The 23,111-nt window shown below is 44.0% G+C and overlaps 1 protein-coding gene across 1 annotated transcript in view; it reads left to right on the forward strand.

Annotated features, from left to right (window-relative positions):
- LOC142759285 (vomeronasal type-2 receptor 26-like) overlaps nucleotides 1-17,802 on the forward strand; it is a 35,752-nt gene extending 17,950 nt beyond the window's left edge. Inside the window, exons 5-9 of the mRNA XM_075861299.1 lie at nucleotides 1,348-1,562; nucleotides 10,917-10,932; nucleotides 12,187-12,408; nucleotides 14,843-14,966; nucleotides 16,886-17,802. Coding sequence (XP_075717414.1) covers nucleotides 1,348-1,562; nucleotides 10,917-10,932; nucleotides 12,187-12,408; nucleotides 14,843-14,966; nucleotides 16,886-17,802 — 1,494 coding nt within the window. The remainder of the gene's footprint in view (nucleotides 1-1,347; nucleotides 1,563-10,916; nucleotides 10,933-12,186; nucleotides 12,409-14,842; nucleotides 14,967-16,885) is intronic.
- Nucleotides 17,803-23,111: the final 5,309 nt, after the last annotated feature.

Here is a 23,111-nt window from a genome sequence, read left to right on the forward strand (position 1 = left end):
TTGGATCTGTCAAAAGTGCCAATTAGTCTTAATGGTTGCTTAACCTGTTATTTTTTCTTTATGACAAGGAGTTCTTCCCTTTTCTTTTGCATGTTCGTAGACCTCTTTAAGGGTTTTTAATGGATAACCTCTCTCGGGGAATCGAGGAGTTTTTAGATCCCTTGCTTCTTCCCTAAATTCTTGTTTGTTAGAACAATTACGTCTAAGCCTGAAGTACTGCCCCTTCGCTATACCCTTCTTTAGTGGGTGACTCTCCCATCTTAGTAGGCTTTTTGTGAAGGTTGGTATATACAGTTGATATCAAGCCTTCCTTCCGTCATTCTTGGAGATGCACACATCCAAGAAGGGTGAACTTTTGTTGTCAAATTCAGATGTAAACCTCAGGCCAATGACATTATCATTTAATGCATTAGCATAGTTTACAAACTCTCTTTCTGGTCCCCTCCATAGGACGAACACGTCATCTATGTACCGAGCCCACATTAGAATCGGAAGGTTCAAATGTTGGCATTCATCCGTAAATAGCATGGTCTCCTCCCACCAACCCAGGAGCAAGTTGGCATATGTCGGTGCACACGAGTTACCCATGGCTGTGCCCCTGAGTTGGTGGTAGATGCGACCATTAAAGAGAAAGTTGTTTTTTGTCAATACAAATTGCAATTGCTCTATGATGAAGGCATTGTGCCGCTGTAGGTGAATCCACCTTGTGTTTAGGAAATACTCGACCACCTTTAAACCCATTACATGTGGGATTGAGGATTATAGCGTCTCTACACCGATACTGGCCAGGATCCTGTTATGGTCCACCGTGACATCATTGCTTTTTAGTAGTAGATTCATGGTATCTTTAGTATAAGAGGGTAATGCCTCTATAAAATGTATCGATTATCGAAGCACATTTGGGCGATGACGTCAGACGCTGAGATAGGCGCACATTCCGGCACTGTAGGAACATGTGTAGTTAGAAATCTCTGCCACTGCAGAAGAACTGTATTCTATACTGCCTCAACATAATTTGCTGAGCCTCCAGTTGAATGGGCCTGAAGAATTTCGGTCACAAAGAAATGCTTCGGGAGAAGGCAAAAATCGATTGCCCAGACACAAAAAGGGATAATTAGGTATACCAGTCCCCAGTCGGAGGAATAGTACGGACTCTGCTACACCACAGAACGGGTAGGGGGGTTTCATAACCCCATACATACCAATATCCATTTTCTGGGAAAAACATTTATCCGAATGTATTGAAACAATTTGGAGCATTACAAACTCTATGTAAAAAACATAAATATTACCTGCATAAATTGGTATTTAATAATTGTACAGATTGCTTAATTCTCTCTATAATAGGGAGTATATTTTTGTGAAAAGTTTGTCACAGTGGCTGAGGTGCAGAAAGGTTTCTTTGAGAAGGACCCAACCCCGGCCTTCCACGTGGATGGTAGAAGGAGGTACCCAATGAGTTGCATGAAAGGTACAAAAACATTCTCCCTGCGACCAGACGAGTGTTCGCTGGACCTTCTAGGGCTCGCCTGGTCTCTATCACCACCAGAGGACATCCCACGGTGACAGAGAAAAGCTGGACTACACCATTGAAGCTGTTGGGAAGTTGGCCAAGGGACGGCCTGGCGAGTGCACCTCGACACAAAGGTCTGCGTATGCTATCAGGCACAGGGATGGGGGATGGATGAGGGGAATCGTCTCACTGGCCAGGCCATCCTGTCTGAGTGTGGATTCACATATTCACATGCGCATGGCCGCGGGCGTCAGGTTCACTTACATCCTGACGGTCGCAGCCATGGATCTGTGAGTGATGGCCCGCATCTCCTCCTTAGGAGATGCCAACGCTCACTTCCGCTTCCTCAGCCGGGTCCTGTAGCTCTTAAAGGGCTCTTAAAGGGCCAGTGCGCGCACCTGAGTTTAAGTGCCAAATTAGCCCATAAGCACCCTGGACTATAAGAAGGGCCTAGCCCCTCCCTGCCTTGTCTGAGCTTTGTTTTTGTTACCCTAGTTTGCCAATGGTCTCCTAGTGTCTTCCAGCTCCCAGTGTTTCCCGTTCCTGCTACCTGTAAACTGTATCCCGTGCTATCACTAGGCGTAGCTATAGGGGTCGCAGCGGTCGCAATTGCGACCGGGCCCCGAAGCCGGGGGGGCCCACAGCCCCCCCGCAACACATCAATAAAAAGTTACTATAGCAACTCGGGCCGCGGGCCCCTGTTAGTATAGTAACAGACTGTACTTACCTCCCTGGTTCTGGATCGCAGCGGAGGTCCTGACGTCAAGCGCTGTGTGCAGCGCATGACGTTACAGCGTTATGCGCCGCGCACAGCATCGAGACGACAGAACTACCGCCACGACTGAAGAGGAAGGTAAGATTAGCCCTGACTGGCGGGGTCCCGACTCCCGGGACCCACCAATCAGCTGTTTTGAAGGGGCCGCAGCACTCGTACGAGAGCTGCTCCCCTTCATACCGGTCACTTCATTCCGGTCACACTGTGAATCGGTGTCGGCGATTTACAGTGTGAGCGAGAAGTGAAATGAAGGGGAAGCAGCTCTCGTACGAGTGCTGCGGCCCCTTCAAAACAGCTGATTGGCGGGTCCCGGAGGACGGACCCCGGACACATCAGCTATTGATGGCCTATCCTGTGGATAGGCCATCAATGTTTAGGGACTGCACAAAAGCCTACGATGTAGCAGGCTTAGAGGGCCCATGAGACAGGATCACAGACTGTGTGATCCTGTCTGCTGGGCCCTGTATCTAAGCCAATCACATGGTAGGCTTAGATACATGGCCCATGTGTGATCCTGTCTGATGGGCCCTGTATATAAGACTACCACACTGTAGGTTTAGATACAGGGCCCCAGCACACAGTAAGCTTATACTGTATAAGATTACTGTCTGCTGGACCCTGTATCTAAGCCTACGTTGTGGTAGGCTCTTAGATACAGGGTCCCACAGACAGTATCACACATGGGCCCTGTATCTAAGCCTAATACACGTGTTACTAATCGTTTTTTTTTTGTGTGTTTTCTTACAGGTTCGGTCGTTGGACTACGGCGGATTCCAGGACTACTTCGATGACGGCTTTTTTTTTATTATCAATAAAATGGTTAATGAGGGTTGTGTGGGTTTTTTTTTTTATTTCAATAAAATATTTTTTCTGTCTTTGTGTTTTTTTTTAACTATATTACTACCGCCTTAGTAATGGCCGCCGGCTGATTGACAGCATCCATTGCTAAGGCGGGGCTTAGTGTTAGCCGGTGCAGAGGCTAACACTAACCCCCTTTATTACCCCGTTACCCACCGCCACCGGGGGTGCTGGGAAGAGCCGGGTACAATCCAGTACCTGACCATCTGTAGTGATGGTCGGCCACTGGGGCGGCCGCAGGCTGGTAGTATCAGGAGGGGAAAGGCCAGATACAGTGGCCCTTCCCACCCTGGTAATGCTAGGCTGCTGCTGCTTTATTGTATCTGGCTGGTTATGAAAAATGGGGGGGACCCCACGTCATTTAAAAAAAAAATTATAATAATTGGAAAGAACGATGTGTGGTCCCCCCTAATTTTCATAACCAGCCAGATACAACACAGCAGCAGCAGGCAGCATTACCAGGGTGAGAAGGGCCACTGTTTTTGGCCTTCCCCAGCCTAATACTACCAGCCTGCGGCCGCCCTGGTACCTGCCCGTCACTACAGATGGTCGGGTACTGGTTCGTACCCGGCTCTTCCCAGCACCCCTGGTGGCGGTGGGTACCGGGGTAATAATGGGGGTTAGTTTTGGCCTCTGCACCTGCTAACATTAAGCCCCGCCTTAGTAATGGAGGTTGTCAATCAGCCAGCGGCCATTACTAAGGCGGTGATAATAAAGTTTAAAAAGATACAAGCACATAGAAAAAATATTTTATTGAAATAAAAAAACAACCCTCATTAACCATTTTATTGAGAATAAAAAAAAAACGCCGTCATTGAAGTCCTCAAATCCGAAGTCCAACAACCGAACCTGTAAAGAAACACAAACACACAAAAATAATCAGTAACACATAAAGAAGCAAAATTATTATTCTTACCTTTCCTGGGTCCAGCGCTGGAGCCGCAATGTCAGCGAGCTGAGCCCTGTATCTAATCCAATCATGTGTGATACTGTCTGCTGAGCCCTGTATCTAATCCTATCATGTGTGATACTGTCTGCTGGGCCCTGTATCTAATCCTATCATGTGTGATACTGTCTGCTGGGCCCTATATCTAATCCTATCATGTGTGATACTGTCTGCTGAGCCACTGTATCTAATCCTATCATGTGTGATACTGTCTCCTGAGCCACTGTATCTAATCCTATCATGTGTGATACTGTCTGCTGGGCCCTATATCTAATCCTATCATGTGTGATACTGTCTGCTGAGCCACTGTATCTAATCCTATCATGTGTGATACTATCTGCTGGGCCCTATATCTAATCCAATCATGTGTGATACTGTCTGCTGAGCCACTGTATCTAATCCTATCATGTGTGATACTGTCTGCTGGGCCCTATATCTAATTCAATCATGTGTGATACTGTCTGCTGGGCCCTATCTCTAATCCTATCATGTGTGATACTGTCTGCTGAGCCTGGTATCTAATCCTATCATGTGTGATACTGTCTGCTGAGCCGCTGTATCTAATCCTATCATGTGTGATACTGTCTTCCGAACCACTGTATCTAATCCGATCATGTGTGATACTGTCTGCTCAGCCACTGTATCTAATCCTATCATGTGTGGTACTGTCTGCTGAGCCACTGTATCTAATCCTATCATGTGTGATATTGTCTGCTGAGTCATTGTATCTAATCCTATCATGTGTGATACTGTCTGCTGGGCCACTGCATCTAATCCTATCATGTGTGATACTGTCTGCTCAGCCACTGTATCTAATCCTATCATGTGTGATACTGTCTGCTGAGCCACTGTATCTAATCCTATCATGTGTGATACTGTGTGCTGAGCCAATGTATCTAATCCTAGCCATAGTTTATAGGGTCGTAGTGCTATAGATATGCTGTCTCCTATACACACTTTTTTTTGGGGGCGGACACATATGTATTGGGGCTATTTCCCCTGATATTTTAAGCCCTGAGGGTATGTTCACATGGCAGCGTCCGTAACGGCTGAAATTACGGGGCTGTTTTCAGGAGAAAACAGCACCGTAATTTCAGCCGTAAAGGCATGTGCATGCGTCTTTCGCTGCGTCCATTACGGATGTTAAATGGAGCTGTTTTTCTATGGAGTCCATGGAAAACGGCTCCATTTACGTCTGAAGAAGTGACAGGCACTTCTTTGACGCGGGCGTCTTTTTTACACGCCGCCTTTTGACAGCGGCGCGTAAAAAAAATGACCGTCGGCACAGAACATCGTAAAACCCATTCAAATGAATGGGCAGATGTTTGCCAACGCTTTTGAGCCGCATTTTCGGACGTAATTCAATGCAATACGTCCGTAAATAGGGTGTGTGAACCCAGCCTAAGTGACGCCCCGGCTGATAGTGCTGCATTGCTGAAAGCTGCGGACCGTCGGCCATGAGGAGTTTGCAGGGGGGGGGGCACTAATAACTTTTGCATTGGGGCCCATGAGCCTTTATCTATGCCCCTGCGTGCTATCCTGGTCAAGTACCGTATTGAGTTGGAGTCGTGCTGCACTGTCTACCATGCCTATCCTGCTACACCACGCCTGGTGTCCGCCTGCTGCTAAAGTCCCTTCCAAGCTTGCCTCGCTACTGTCTAAAACTACCACAGGGACACGTATACAAACTCTAGACTTTGATCTGTGTCCTGTTGGCTGGCTGCTGTACCGTTAAGGCGGTACGGCCCAGTGGGTCCACGTACCCAAAGTGATAGTAAGCTCAGGCCATGGACCCCGCTGGTCAATCCAAGACCATGATAACGTCACAAGAGATGCGGGCGAATACGCTAGACCTCCGGTCTCGACAGGACCAACTCCTCCATGCATTAAACATTATGTCATATCATCTGGATGTGCGAACTATCGTTACTCCTCCTACACCTCCTAGCAGTACAGATTCTCCGACTACACCTCCTTACAGTCCCTGATTTTCTTTGCCAATACCTCACCGCTATGATGGAGACGTGAAGACCTGCAGGGGATTTTTGAACCAGTGCCAGATCCACTATAGCTTGTATGCAAGGGCATTTTCGACTGATGGCGCAATGGTCGCTTTCATCGTCTCTCCCCTCATTGGCAGGGCCCTTGCATGGTCGAACCCTATCTGGGAAAGACAAGGACCAGAGACCCGTGACTTCCAGTGGTTCCTACGGACATTTTGCATTGTGTTTGAGGAGCCTGGACGAGTCTCGTCTGCAGCCGCCTCCTTGCTGAACCTTCGCCGGGGAGACACTTCCATGGGCGATTACGACATCCACTTCCGCACCCTGGCAGGAGAATTATTGTGGAACAATGCGGCCCTGGTGGCTCTATTCTGGCAGGGACTGTCTCCTGAGATTAAGGACGAGCTTGCTGCCTGAGATCTGCCGTCTACCCTGGATGACCTTATCCTTCTGGCCACCCGGATTGATATAAGGATCCGAGAACGGTTCCAAGAAGCTCGACGGGAGGGAAGACTCCCTAGCCCGGTTACTACTTTGCAGCAACCCCTGCTGTCCTCAGATGCTGATTCTCCAAAGGAGTCTGTAAGGACGGAAGAGTTTAAGCTGTGTACCCTGGAGAGACAACGCAGACGCGCACTTCGGGACTCTGTCCATATTGCGGCCTTGGAGGCCATTTTGTGTGTCTGTGCCCCCAAAAGCCCCAGAGCCTAGGGTTGGTGGGAGAGAAAACCCTGGGTAAAAAAGGACTTTTGTCTAAATTGTCCATTCCCTTGACCATAGCGTCTGGCGAAAAAACGCATCAGGTCTTTGCTTATCTGGACTCTGGATCCGCTGCTAATTTCATTCGAAGAGACCTGGTGGAGCTTCTCCAGTTGCCCACAACCCCTCTGGAGAGGCCTTTGATGGTTGCATCTGTGAACGGACTACCTCTGCCAGACCTGGTTGTAGCTGTGACCAAGCCGCTGATACTCCAAGTGGGAGCCCTCCATTCCGAGCTCCTCTCGTTCTTTGTCCTGGCTAAAGCCGTCAACCCTGTGCTGCTGTACCATCCCTGGATCCGACTACATGCCCCAGTCCTGGACTGGAAATCTGGAGAGGTCCTCCAGTGGGGTTCCGACTGTCTCAACCGCTGCCTGGTACAGGTTAGTCTGGCTCTGCCTCCTCTGCCTCAGTCCTTGGCAGGATTGCCTTGTCATTATTCTACATTCTCGTATGTCTTCAGCAAGAAAGAGGTGGAGACACTGCCCCCACACCAGGCATATGATTGTCCTATCAAGCTGGTTTCTGGTGCATCCCTGCCCCTTTGTAGGGTATATCCTCTCTCCTTGCCAGAGACTCTGTCCATGTCGGACTATGTTAAGGAGAACTTGGAGGGGGCTTCATATGGAAGTCTTCCTTCCCGGCAGGAGACAGGTTCTTCTTCGTCAAGAAAAAGGATGGTTCCCTGCATCCTTGCATCGACTACCGGGGTCTTAACCAGATCACGGTAAAAAAGAAATATCCGTTGCCATTGATTTCTGAACTGTTTGATTGTATAAGAGGAGCCAAGATTTTTTCGAAGCTAGACATGCATGAGGCTTACAACCTTATCCGGATTCGCCGGGGTGACGAATGTAAGACGGCATTTAACACCCGTGACAGACACTATGAATATCTAGTAATGCCCTTTGGCCTGTGTAATGCTCCCGGGGTCTATCAAGAGTTTGTTAATGACATTTTCGATGACCTCCTCTATGTCTGTGTTGTGGTCTATCTTGATAACGTCTTGATTTTTTCTCCAGATCCAATGACTCATTAGAGACTTGTCCATCAAGTTTTGCTGCGGTTAAGGGAGAATCGCCAGTACGCCAAGCTGGAGAAGTGCGTGTTTGAGAAAGATGCCCTACCCTTCCTGGGCTACAACATCTTGGATCAAGGCCTCAAGATGGATCATGAGAAGGTAATGGCCGTCCTGGAACGGCAATGCCCTCAAGGCTTGAGTCTCGTTGGAGCTGGACGCCTCCTCTGTCGGTGCATCCGCATTCCTGTTCAAGATAGGTTCCAAGGGCAAGACAATGGTATGTGGCTATTACTCTAAACTCTTCTCTTCCACAGAACGCAACTACTCGATTGGGGATCGGGAGTTACTGGCCATCAAATTGGCTCTGGAGGAGTGGAGACATCTACTAGAGGGCGCAGTTCATCCCATCTTGATATTCATGGACCACAAGAACCTCACCTATCTCCAAACGGCCCAACGACTGAATCCCCTTCAGGCCAGGTGGTCGCTGTTCTTTGCCCGGTTCCAGTTTGAGCTCCACTACTGTCCGGCCAACATGAATGTGAGAGCCGATGCCTTGTCCAGGTCATTCGAGTCAGAGGACACTATGGAGTCTTCACAGAATATCATTGATACGTCCTGCAGAATGCCTGTCAACCCTCTGCAAGTTAGAGACCTTCCCCCGGGGAGGACTTTTGTGTGTCTGGCAGACAGAAGAAGAATCCTCCACTGGGGACACAGTTCCAAACTGGCAGGTCACGCGGGTGCCCGTAAGACCCGAGACCTGATTGCTCATCAGTTTTGGTGGCCCACGCTGCCCAAAGACATCACAGACTTTGTCTCCTCCTGCACGGTGTGCGCAGTAAATCAAGTTGTTCATCCTAAACCGGCTGGCCTGCTCCAGCCGCTGCCTGTGCCCAAAGCCCCCTGGCAACATTTTGCTTTGGACTTTGTCACAGACCAGCCTCCCTCTGCTGGATGCAGTACATTCTCCAAGATGGCTCATTTTGTTTCACTGACCGCCGACCGTCTGCTTCCCGACTGGCCAATCTCTTCATCCAACACATCTTCCATCTGCACGGCTTGCCTCTGCATATTGTGTCGGATCGGGGGGTTCATTTCACCTCAAAGTTCTGGAGAGCCCTCTGCAGACTCCTCGGTCTGAAGTTGGACTTTTCCTCAACCTACCATCCCCAGCCCATTGGTCAAGTCGAGAGAATAAATCATATTATGGAGAACTATCTACGACACTTTATCTCCAGACAGCATGATGACTGGGTGCAGCTGCTTCCTTGGGCTGAGTTCTCCTACAACAACCACACTAGTGAGTCCACCGGCTCCAGCCAATTCTTCATTGTCTACAGCCAACACCCACAAATGTCTCTCCCTGTTCCCACTAAGTCCCAGATACCTGCAACTGACTCTACATCCAGGTACTTTTTACAAATTTAGCAGCAGACCCGATCTTCTATTCTGCTTGCGGTCGACCGCATAAAAAGAAAGGCAGACACAAGAAGACGAGAGTCTCCCCAGTTTCTTCAAGGCACTAAGGTCTGGCTGTCCTCTAAGAATATCCGGCTGAGGGTGCCATCATACAAGTTTGCTCCCAGGCTCCTCGGACCCTTGGAGATTTGCAACAAATCAATCCTGTCTTCTACAAGCTTCCTACCCTCAAGATCCCCAACTCCTTCCATGTCTCCCTTCTGAAACCTGTGGTCCTGAACCGCTACTCCAAGATTCCTAGTCCTGCAGTGGCTCCCAGCACTTTATCAGATACTTTTGAGGTTAAGGAGATCCTGGACACCAAGAGAGTAGGTCGAAGAACCTTTTATTTGGTGGATTGGAGGGGGTTTGGTCCTGAAGAGAGGTCCTGGGAGCCAGAGGTGAACGTCAATGCTCCTACCCTTCTGAAGAAGTTTCTGTCTCTCTCTGGCCCCAAGAGGAAGGGGTGTAAGAGAGGGGATGCTGTCATGCACATGGCCGCGGCCGTCAGGCTCACTCCCCTCCTGACGGCCGCAGCCATGGACCTGTGAGCGCTGGCCCCCATCTCCTCCTCAGGAGACGCCAGCGCTAATTTCCGCTTCCCCTGGCCGGGTCCCTTAGGGTGTGCACGCACATTCGTGCCCGCTCTTACAGGGCCAGCGCACGCACCTGAGTTTAAGTGCCAAATTAGCCCATGAGCATCCTGGACTATAAAAAGAGTGCAGCCCCTTCCTGCCTTGTCTGAGCTTTGTTGTCGTTACCTTAGTTTGTCTCTGCAAATAGTCTCCTAGTGTCTTCCAGTTCCCAGTGTTTCCCGTTCCTTTAACCTGTATCCCGTGCTATCCTGGTCAAGTACTGTATTGAGTTGGAGTCGTGCTGCACTGTGTACAATGCCTCTCCTGCTACAACACACCTGGTGTCCACCTGCTGCCAAAGTCCCTTCCGAGCCTGCCTCGCTACTGTCTGAAGCTACCACAGTTACACCTATACGAACTATAGACTATGACCTGTGTCCTGTTGGTCTGCTGCCATACCGTTTAGGCGGTACGGCCCAGTGGGTCCACGTACCTAATGTGACACATATGCAAGTTTTAATAGCAGTGATTTAGGATTTATTGTCTAGATTTTGGAGCAGTGCTGGGAAATGATCTCAAGTGGGTGTATGGGCAGGGTAGTCTACAAGGAGGGGTCTCTTGGTACCGGTATCTGGAGAGCTCACAGGGTAGATGGGGGGTTGGTGTGGCTGTGTCATGACAAACAGTTCCGTAAGCAGATGTTCACTCCAAGGGGTAGTTTGCAGTCCTTTCCTAGAGCAGTCCACATTTCCTCAGTAGCAGGGCAGCTGGTGCCAGAAAAGGATGAAGTTGGGGTTCTGTAAGTTTACCACTCATTGTTCCAGATCTAGGGACCATCACGTCCTGTGTCATTGTTTCAGGAAAGGGGTAACGCTGGTGAGATTAGCGGAGATGCTGCCATTACTAAGGGTATAACATGATAGAAAAAATAAAGAACTTTCTGAGGGCAAGGTTTGCAGATGGATTCCACATCCATTGCTAGTCAGCTGTATATTTTTCCAACAGATCCAAGATGAGAAAGGTATTGACCAGGAATCTAATATTTGGGTTAGTAAAGGGAGGTAATTTAATTGATATAGGGATTTTTAAATGGAAGAAATGTTGATTCCTAAATAGTTGAAAACATTTTTGGACCAGTCAAAGGTAGATGTAATCTTCAGGTTATCCTTTGTTTTGTCTGGGAGTGTAATGTTCAGGAGCTGTGACTTAGACATGTTAACTTTAAAACCTGATATAAATCCAAAAGATTGAAAAAGAGACTGCATGAGTGGTGAAGCTGAATGTGAATTGTTGATGATAATTAATAAATAATCAGAGAACACTGCCACTTTATGTTCCCTCCCTCCAAAGCACAGACCCTTAATTCAGAAACTGTTAGACGGGACCCTTTTTTTTTTTTTTTTTGTGGCCGGGCCCATACGGCAGTGCCACTGGTATTGTCCTGATGATGGCCCTGATAGTAATTGATCTGCATTCCGGTTGTAATTATTTGGGGGTTTTGTACCTGGATTTTAGCTCAGCTTTTATTACATTGGTGTCATCACAGTAAGCTTGGAAAAAGTAGGATGTCACCGGAATTATGCAACTGGCTATTAAGTTTTTTAAATAAAAGAAATCGGGTCGTTAGGGTTGGCAATTTATTATCGTCAGCAAAAAGGTCACCCTTAGGGGTAGCACAGGAGTGTTGGATGAGTCCTACTTTTTTTCCCATTACACCTCGGATTGTGAAACCTGCCATAAGGGGACCATTCTACTAAAATATGCAGACGACATGACGCTGATTGACCTGTGAGGAGAAAACCTTATTTTGATCTGAGATTCAGCATCTGGAGAGGTGGTCTAGGGAGAGTAATCTAGTCATGAATGTGGAAAAGAAATGAAGAAATGATTATCGATTTTTCTAAGAATATACGAGTACATTCCAAGACGACCATAAGTGGGAACAAGGAGAAGTCAATAAAGGAGTATAAGCTCTTAGGAACAGGAAGCCTAGCACATGTGCAGGGAACAGAATTTTCAAGGACCAGTCACTTCCAGTCACGGTCTGTTTGAATTGTTACCATCAGGCCGTGTGATTAGGGCACCTATGGATAGGATTAGAGAAAGTTTTAACCAACTGCAGTGCGTCTTTTAAATAGTCTATGTGATTGTATGTATGATATGTTGTATATGTGATAATCCCATACATTTTTTAATATAAGGATTGCATTTTATAAAATGTTCATATCTGACTGTAAATTACTTGTCTTCTACCCTATGTCACCTTTCTCCAAAGATCGACCGCTGTTTAACGAAGGTTCATTTCACCACTTCTGATGGCGAGTTGATTTACTTTAACAATAAAGGAAACTCACCTGTGAGATTTGATATTTTAAACTATTTTATGTTGAACACAACGAGAGAAACAAGACAAGTTGGATATTTTCATGATGTGGACGGTCATCAGCAATTTATAATAAATGACAGCGATATTCACTGGGATCCAAAATTTATCCAGGTAGATTTCATATACATATACATTATTTTATATTACCTTCTTGGTAGGACAACTTATTCTGCGACACTGTCCACATGTAATCACTCACATCAGTCCCTTTCCCACCTCGCTCGTAATATAATTTCTGTATCCTACTATTTCCGATTTTGTTACATTGCAGGTACAAAGCAGCGGCCAAACTAGTAAAATATTAGGATTAAGCCAAACTCTCCCTGAAGATCCCTGAATGCAGGATAAAACCTGTTGGAGAGGCTAGGTCTGACTGAGTAATGTCCGCAGGGATGTGTTAGGGTTCGACAGCAGTTAGAATGCTCTGGTGAGAGTGATATAGACATCTGAGATCAGGCTGTGTTTAAAGGGACAGTGGATAGGACTAGGTCTACATGGAAGCAGCACGCAATAGATGACTATTAGGGTGCTCAAGCAGTAACAGTCCACACATAACAGTCACCTACATCTGATCAGGCTGCCGAAAAGGAGCAGGGGGCAGGACCAGATATGCAAAAAAGGAGCGCGCATTAGATGATTACAATGCTGCTCTATAAGTACTAGTCCACCTGTAAGGTACTGTTCGCACTGAGTTATTTGCAGGCAGAATTCCGTATGGAATTTTGAGGCCGATTTTGTCTTTTGTCGCATTTTTCGCTGCGTTTTCGCTGCGTTTTTCGACCATGGCCATTGAGCGCCACGTACAAAAATGCAGCGAAAAACACTTTCGCTGCCTCCCATTGATGTCAATGAGAGGTCAGAAATGGAAACGCCCGAAGAAAGGGCATGTTGCTTTTGTTTCCCACGAGTAATCAACGAGAGGCGATTTCGGCAAAAACTTAGAGTGAACAAGGCCTATCATTTACCTAAACCTAACCTACCCATTAGTGTGGGAATTGTGACTATGAGTTAATCCCATCTATCTGGGATCTAATCCAACCAAGTGTGTACTATATTTTTTAACCACTTTTTTCATTATTTTAAGGTATATTAGATATAAGTTATTTATTAGTATTAGTGCATACCCTTTTCCAGTGATCGATTTTTTGCATTCCCTTCAATTTTGTTGTTTTTAAAAAAGCTAATTAAAAAATTGTATGTACACCAAAATGGGGCCATTGGATAATAGAACTTGTACTGCAAAAATCAATTTCTCATACAGCTATATCGAAGGGAAAAAATAAAATATGTATGGCTCTTGGAATGTGATGAGAAAAAGACGGGTCTTAATAGGCTGGACCTTAAAGAGGCTCTGTCACCAGATTATAAGTGCCCGGTCTCCTACATAATCTGATTGGCGCTGTAATGCAAAATTGTATTTTGAAAAACAATCATTTTTGAGCAAGTTATGAGCTAGTTTAGATTTATGCTAATGAGTTTCTCAATGGACAACTGGGCGTGTTTTTACTTTTTACCAACGGGGTGTTGTACAGAGGAGTGTATGACGCTGACCAATCAGTGACTAATCAGTGTCATACACTTCTCATTGTTCCAGCCCAGCTTCTTTCACTGCACAATCACACTGGGCTGGAACAATGAGAAGTGTATGACACTGATTAGTCACTGATTGGTCAGCCTCATACACTTCTCTGTACAACACCCAGTTGGTAAAAAGTAAAAACACGCCCAGTTGTCCATTGAGAAACTCATTAGCATAAATCTAAACTAGCTCATAACTTGCTCAAAAATGATCGTTTTTCAAAATAAAAACCACTGCTGTTATCTACATTACAGCGCCAATCAGATTATGTAGGAGACAGGGCACTTATAATCTGGTGACAAAGCATCTTTAAGGGGTTAAGGTTACTGCTACCGAAGAAGGTTTGAGGGTTCTATATAAAGCAGCCAGAAAATCCAGGTGTACCTTAACTATTTTATTAATAGTCAAATATATCAACTATATCCCGGGGGATGGCCCCAACATTGCTCTCTGACCAGGTGGCCATCACACCCATCACAGGAGAAGATCCCCGTCTCCAGTCATATTCACTGTGACTCCAGGATCTGACCACAGCAGCAGATGCTGGCTCCTTCCAAAACATGAAAAAAACTAACAATATACGTTCTCTGTCCTTTTTTAACATTTCCTTAGCCGGATTAGAACGAACCACCATTCTGCTTACCAGTCCAGCACATAAATAACTGCCCACGTTCTATACAGCATAGAGCCCCAGTACCAACCAATCTGCCACCCCTCTATGCTCCAGTACGCTCCATAGAGATCTAGCACCAGTCAGTCTGCCAGAGAAGGAGAGCTCTTCATGTCCCTTTTCATGAGGGTTTGTCAATGTATTAAAATCACCCAGCAGGCACAATAATGTCATAGCCCAATGTACAATGACCATAACATATAAAGAGAAGACCCCTAAACTGACGACAGTAATGGGACAATACACAATGTTATACAGCAGTTTCAGACTTTTTATAAACCTGCTTCTCTTTCCAGCCTCCACAATCTGTCTGCACTCCAAACTGTCTACAGGGATATAGGAAAGTCCTCCATGAAGGACGCCAGAGTTGCTGCTTCTATTGTGTCCCCTGTCCACAGGGTGAAATCGTCAACAAGACAGGTAATATTTTCCTACAGGTGATGTGGGTTGAAATTGACAGACGTATCTTTATTTAACCTAAATACGGCACTGACGGCCGCAGACAGCAACCCACATTTGCGGGCCGTGCTCCCATATAAAGTATGGGAGCACGGTCTGTAAAAAGCAAAAAATAGGACAAGTCCTATCTTTTGTGGACCCTTTCTAGGGCACGGACAGCTTCCCGTAAAGATACGAAAAGTTGTCCGTGGGCAATAGAAATGAATGGGTCCGGAACGTAATTGCGGATGAATTCTATGGTAGTGTGCCTGGGGCCTAACTATGTAACATTTAAAATACACAATTTCTTCACTTGTTTAACTTCTCATATATGTTTTGACCAACTCAACTGTAACTTTTGTGGTTGATGTCCCAAATGTCTCAGCCATCTTACTCTTTAATTTCTTCTTGTTTTCTCAAAATAAACATGGATAATATGAATCTTAAATATATTTTTATCTAAATATCCTCCTCATTCTCCAAATATCCTCCAACTAATCTCATCCTAAATCTTTTCAGCATTTTCTTTATCAGGATTTTTTGGGTTGGCAAATGTTCTATTGCTACATACTTTAATACATGTGGAAATATGTCATAGAAATTTGAAACTCTACCATGTTATATTCTAAATCCGTTTCGGTCTGAATAATTCTCAGAGAGTCAAACAGGGCCATTGGGCACTTGTGATTCCACAAAAAGAAAAAGAAACATACTCACCGCCTCCACTGGTCTTCCAAACACAGGCTGCAGTAGTCACAAAGGACAGCTATGTCATCCCATGTGACCACTGAAACCTGTGATTTGTTGCATTGATCACACGTGACAGACACGTCATCTCACCTTCTGGCAGGGACACGTCACTATGGTAGAGCAGAGGAGGTGGTGGGTTTAGTATTTTTTATTTTAATCTCCTTATCTCCTCTTTTTTTCTCATAATCTGTAAAATTGTAACATTTTGTGCTCCGCGAACCCTAAAAGTCCTGGATTACAGGGAATCTGAATCTTTTGGGTAATTCAGCCCAAATTCGATTTGTGCCAAATCGGTTCACTCATCTTTAGCAACAATGACTAAATAATTTTTTCCCTAACCTCCGGTACATAGTCATTATAGATTGTGAGCTGGCCTGTCATTAACAGTAGCGGCTATATTTTTTCATGTCACAAAATCATACCAAAAGTTGGCAAAAAAAAAAATATTAATCAGTATTAATCAATGGCATCTAAAAATTCTAGAAAATGGATCGCCTGACTCATCCCCCCACCTACGGTAACTCTTTCTCATTCCTCATAGAGGTAATGATCCTTTTCCTCCCCCACCTCTTGAATCCCCCCCTTTACTTCTTACATGTTGTACATTCCAATGTTCAGGACACTTACTCATTTAATACGTCTTGTATTCACCTCTCATTCCTTATAGATTGTAAATTCTTTTGTGCAGGGCTCATAATCATCTCCATCTCTACAATCTACCCTGATAAATTATATATTCCGATGAACAGGGACCTTACCCCCTGACCACTTCTTAAATCTTTTATATTGATTAAAAGCTCCAGCAGACACATTTCTTACTCATTACTCACCTCTTCTGCCGACTACTTATTTATTATAGATTGTAAGCTTTAATGTTCAGGGCTCTTAGTCACTTACCTGCTCTCGTATCCCCCATTTTTTATATAGAATTTTAGCTCCTCTGGCTTAGCTAGTTGGTAAAAAAACAGATATATTTTGTATATTTTATGGAAGCTAAATATTATTTTATGTATTTTATAATGTCAAGAAAAATTAGATTTACTAAATATTAACTTTTTTAAAAAAAAATAAAAACCTAATAAGAAAAAAAGAGAAAATCAGAAAGAAGAAAAAAAATCATTAATATTTCACATACGTTTTCACCTTCATAGATATGGAAAGTTGTCTGAAGTGTTCTGAGGATCAATGGTCGAATGAGAGAAGAGACACCTGCATCCCAAGAACCATCGAGTTCCTGTCTTATGAGGACACCCTTGGATTCTCTCTTGTAGTGATCGCTGGGGTCTTCTGTCTTCTGACTGCAGTTATATTGGGAATATTCATCAAACACAAGGACACAGCGATTGTAAAAGCCAATAACCAGAACCTCAGCTTTCTACTTCTTCTCTCACTCATTTTATCCTTTCTCTGCCCATTGTTATTCATTGGACGTCCAACCAAGATGTCCTGCCTCCTCCGACAAGTGGCTTTTGGGAACATTTTTACCGTTGCTATTTCTTCAATTTTGGCCAAAACAATCACCGTGGTCTTGGCCTTTAAAGCCACAAAACCAGATACCACAATGAAGAGGTGGCTCGGGAGACAATTCTCCAAAAGTCTTCTGATTATCTGCTCATCCATCGAGGTTTTCATCTGTGTCCTCTGGTTGTCCTTCTCTCCGCCATTCCCATATCATGATACAGAGGTAGAAGTGGGGAAGATAATATTACAATGTAATGAAGGATCTGTCACTGCTTTCTACATCTCTTTAGGTTATATGGGATTTCTGGCTGTCTTGAGCCTTGTTGTAGCCTTTTTGGCCAGAAGGCTTCCAGATATATTTAATGAGGCTCAGTACATTACCTTCAGCATGCTGGTCTTCTGTAGTGTGTGGATCTCCTTCATCCCAGCCTATCTCAGCACCAAGGGGAAATACATGGTGGCCGTGGAGGTCTTCACCATTATTGTTTCAAGTGCTGGACTTCTGAACTGCATCTTCATTACTAAATGTTACATTATTTTACTGAGACCCAAACTGAATGTAAAATGCAATTCAATAATTCAAAAGAAACACAAGATTACAATATAAAAAAAGAATACAACAATGTTAGATTTTTATCATTTTAAAAGTAAAGATATTGATATCTGTTTAAGGTACCAAGGGATATGTGTTGATTCATTATCAGTTGAATACTCCAGAGCTGGTAGTCATTCCCCTTACTTTGATGCAGTAGTGGAAATGAAATAATAATAGGCTTGCTTGTGCAGTATTCTTTGTGTTAACTCAGAATGTCCTGTTGGGTCATTTCCAAACCAAAAAAAACCCTTTAAGCTCTAAATACAAAGCAAATAAAACAAGGTCTCTAAAAATCCCAAATATCTCAGGAAGGAGCAATTTCTCATTTACAGACTAAAAAAAAGAAGGGAGCATGGCAAATATCTGCTATTGAGCCACCAGGATTACAGGTTGAGGATCTGTGAGCATGTATCCAATTGCTTCAGCATTTAATTATCTTAAAATGTTATTCTCTAGTAGTGTGTTAATAAAAAAAATCAATAAAAAGACACACATCTATTAACATTTATATTGATTCAGTTTCTCGTTGATTACCATGTATACATATTATGTACTTAGGAATTCCAGGTGAGGAGTTGCACAATATTGTATTCAGGTCAGAGGAACATACAAGGGGGTCATGATAACAAGATATTAGGCCTCTTATTTACATACTTATCAGTAAAACATGCATAGACAGGGAAAGAGTTAATCCATTTCACAGCCTCCTTGACGTTTCCCAACAGCAGGTACCACCCCGATGTTCCCATCACACACTTAACAACTGATATGTGAACAAGCACCATAATCATCTTCTGTGTATAAGAGAGGACTTGGCAGCGTCCTCCCTTACCAGATACACCGTGATTATACTGGGCATAACTAATTGGTCACGTCTTGATAAAGGTTCCCTGAGTCTATATTGTCATGAGGAAATCTTGAACAAACTCTCTTGTCTCACAGTAAAAATAAAATAATCCTTTATAAAGAAAGAAAAGTTAAAATGATGAGAGATAGAGAAGTAAGAAATAAGAAAAACATTGCCACGGAGATCCTCTTAAAAGTTAGACAGAAGACCTAAGGACTGACTTCTAGTTTTACCTGTTAAAGGCCTTTTCTGTGTAACTGCCATCATGGAACTGCCTTGCAAGATTTGTCAAACAAGAAATGTGAACTAATAACACATCATTCTATGTAAAAGATTTATGTTGTCTAGAATATCGTCTGTCTCCAATAAACTTGGCAGTCTTATATTAGAATGGCCGTGAAGGCCTGGTAAGGAGGCCAGCAGTCTCATATTCAGAGAATAATGTTTAAGAACAAACCTTAGCAAACAGGATTATATAAAATACATTTCAGAGGCAAAGTATACATATATGTAGCATAAGCATACTGTATAAAAACGGCAACTAATTATCAGCAAAAGCTATATTGCTTATTTTTCTTTATCAACTGTACCTTTAGACAAAATACATAGAGAAGTATGTGGGGACTTATTTAGGGTATTTTTAGTCTGGGGCAGGTTCCAGATGGGTTCATCCTTTTCTGGGTGGTTGCTCCGTAAAGGCTCCAAGGACCCTGGCAGATACATTTTTTCAGGATTAAATAAGGACACTGGACACGTCCCCCTGTATACAGACAACCATGTTGGACCACATATAATGCCCTTGTATCTAAAACATCAGAAGTGATTTGGTAAGATTGTTCTGTTATTATTCATATTGATTGTACTTTTATATTTAACAGAGTTAGCCATTTTAACCCCTTGTCATCACTGCCAGTTTTTGCCTAAATGACAGAGCCCTATTTTTCAAATAACTTTTGAACGCATATCCCTGTTCAAGTGGTTCTGAGATTTTCATGACACATTGTACTTTGTGTTGGTGGTAAATTTTTGACATTACGCTTTGCGTTTATTTATTTTAAAAAATTCAATATATACTGAAAATGTAGAAAAGTTAGCAATTTTCAAAACTTGTATTATTCTGCTTGTAAGACAGATAGTCATACCACTCAAGATAATTAATAGTTAACATTTCCCATATGTCTACTTTATGTTGGCATTATTTTTTGAACATCCATTTATTTTTCTAGAACGTTACAAGGCTTTTAACTTTAGCAACAATTTTTCAAATTTTCAAAATCTCTGCAAGTTAGAGACATCCCTCTGGAGAGGACTTTTGTGCGCCTGGCAGACAGGAGTACCTTCTGGGTATCAAAGTCTGGCTGTCCTCAAGGAATTTCCGTTTAAAGGTACCTTCATACGAGTTTGCTCCCAGGTTCCTCGAACGCTTTGAGATCCTACAGCAAATAAACCCTGTCTTCTACGGCTGCCTCCTACCCTCAGGATCCCCAACTCCTTTCATGTGTCCCTCCGGAAGCCGGTGGTCCTAAACGGCTACACAAAAATTCCTAGCTCTGCAGTTGCTCCCAGCGGTTCTTCCGATGTATTTGAGGTTAAGGAGATCCTGGACTTCAAAAAAGTAGGAGGAAGAACTTTTTATGTGGTGGATTGGAAGGGGTTTGGTCCAGAGGAGAGGTCCTGGGAGTCAGAAGATAACCTCAATGCCCCTGCCCCATTAAGAAGTTCCTCTCTCACTCTGGCCCCAAAAAGAGGGGCGTAAGAGGGGGGATACTTCCATGGCCGCCAACCGTCGGGATTACTCACCCCCCCCCCCCCCGACGGCCGCAGCCATGGATCTGCGAGCGCTGGCCCGCATCTACTCCCCAGGAGATGCTAGCGCTCACTTCCGCTCCAGTCCGCTGTGTCCCGTAGTGTGCGCGAGCGCAAGCTCATGCCTGGCCTGAAAGAGCCAGTGCGTGCACATGGGAATTATCATTAATTAGCCTATGATCACCCTGGACTATAAGAAGTGTTTTTCTATGTTAGTCTTGCAAATGGTCCCTTAGTGTTATCCTGTTCAGTTGTTCCCTTGCCCTGTACCCTGAATCCCTAGCCATTTGTTTGGAGTCGTATTGAGCCACCGGCTCCGCCTGCTGTGTTACACCACGTCTGGTGTCTGCTGTCAAGTTCCCATCTATGCCTATCCATTGCTACAGTCTGAACCACTAGAGGTACCTTCGTCCTTGGACTATTTACATATTGACTTTGTACTTTGTTGGCCAGCTACTATCCTGCCACGGCGGTATGGCCCAGTGGTTGCACATACCCACAGATCATGACAGTTATTACCTTCTCTGTTTGGTTTAAAACTGGACTGTTCAGGGCCCAGAAGGTATTTAAACAAGGGTCTCAAACAGTTCGCCAACAATTTGGCCCACTACTTTAGACCTGAGTTCAGCATGGAAATGGGGCGATAACTCCCACAACAACTGGGGTTTTTCCCCCCTTTCGGCAAAATAGTAATAAATGCCTCTAGCACCTGCGTGGACAGATGTTGTCTGGGCTTTTTTCTGCATGAATGGGGTTAAGTACTTGTTCCAGTTCTAGTAAATTAAAGGGGTGGATAAGATTACGTTTGTTTTTACTCCTGCAATGTATGGATTTTGTTCATGGTTAAAGATTCCTCAATTCCTCAATCTTTGTCAAGGCTTGTTGATTTGGCTTAGTAGAGTTAAGCCTTTAAAGTCAAGCCACCAATAGTAATGTCAAAGTGACTACATCTTATATGGGTAAAGAGAATGATAATCGAAGTGCATTTTGGGAAGGCTCTCTGCAAGCCATTATAGGGAAGCTCATCCAAGGTCAAGTGATCCTTTTTCTAATCTGTAAAATGGCATCCATTGATTTGTGCTCAGCAGACCCAAAATGTTTCTAAAGTAGTAGAATGCAAAACTTTTGGGAAAGTTGATCCAAATTCAAATCGTGTAGAATAAATTTTCTTATTACTATTTTCTTAATTTTTATTTCACATTTTGCATACAAACTGTACTAAATAGTATCTACTTTAGATCTGACTTATCACTAGACACAAACTTCAAAACTTCTCTTCTTAGCAAAACAATTACTAATTTCCCTACTTACAACCTTAGAAGTTTTCCAATTAAAACTCTCCTAATATGGATCATCTGGGTTTTGGTCTTCAGCACGTCTTAGCATGTCTGGCACTTGGAGGCCTCCTTCATAAGTTTCTTAGATTCTTTAGTTTGTGGCACTATCTACAGAGGGTTGTGAGGCACTAGCCCTAGATAGTGGTAATGGGGAGTTGGTCACAGGGGATCAAGAGAAGGCAGAGTTACTAAATGGGTTCTTCCGCTCTGTATATACAACAGAAGAAAGAGCAGCTGATGTAGTTGCTGCCAGTGTTGTTAATATATCAGTTGATATACTGAATTGGATGAATGTAGAGATGGTCCAAGCTAAATTAAACAAAATAAATGTACACAAGGCCCTGGAACCAGATGGGTTACACCCTAGAGTTCTTAAAGAGCTTAGTTCAGTTAGATCTGTCCGCCTCTTCATAATATTTAGAGATTCTCTAGTGACTGGTATAGTGCCAAGGGATTGGCGCAGGGCAAATGTGGTGCCTATTTTCAAAAAGGGCTCTAGGTCTTCCCCGGGTAATTATAGACTAGTAAGCTTAACATCCATAGTGGGGAAAATGTTTGAGGGGCTATTGAGGGACTATATACAGAATTATGTGACAATAAATAGTATTATAAGTGACAGCCAGCACTGTTTTACTAAGGACAGAAGTTGTCAAATCAACCTGATTTTTTTTTTTGTAAACAAATTTTATTGAGTTTTATAGCATTATTACAAAAAACCAAATGTAGTATATCAAAATTAATACATGAGAAAAGGAGATGTACAATAACAGCAACATATTGCATAGGAGATGACAGAGTATACAGTATTCTACAACATTCACAGTATCACAAATGTGCATTGAGATACTTGTTGTTACAAATAACATTAGAACAAAGTAACTAAACAATCAAGCGTAACCCCCCCCCCCCCCCACCATAGCTCAAGGGCCCATCAGTTTTCAATTAATCTCCAATAGAAACCAATAGACGAAAATAGGACATCAGATCTAATAGTCATATGTTACTACATGTTCAAGCTTCGTGTACCACCTCTCCTTGCAGTAGACCTTCACTGAGGCCTCAAGTTACCTAGCGTCCCCGCAACCGCTCTGGTCAAATACCAGGACGTGTAATGAAATGGTGCCATCAATTCCACAATCTTGCTTTGTTGATAGTGTTTGCAGATAAAGATCTTCCATTTCTGGAAAAATTTGGAAGCTTTGGCCTCCGGTGTACGCTCTATATCTAACTTATCCATATGTATACCCTTCTTCATCTGGTACTGATTTATTTTTATGAAGAGGTGAGCAGAAGCCTAGACAGAGGGGCCGCTGTGGATATAGTGTTTTTGG

Source organism: Rhinoderma darwinii, chromosome 4, assembly GCF_050947455.1.
Source record: "Rhinoderma darwinii isolate aRhiDar2 chromosome 4, aRhiDar2.hap1, whole genome shotgun sequence".
Taxonomy (NCBI): Eukaryota; Metazoa; Chordata; class Amphibia; order Anura; family Rhinodermatidae; genus Rhinoderma; species Rhinoderma darwinii.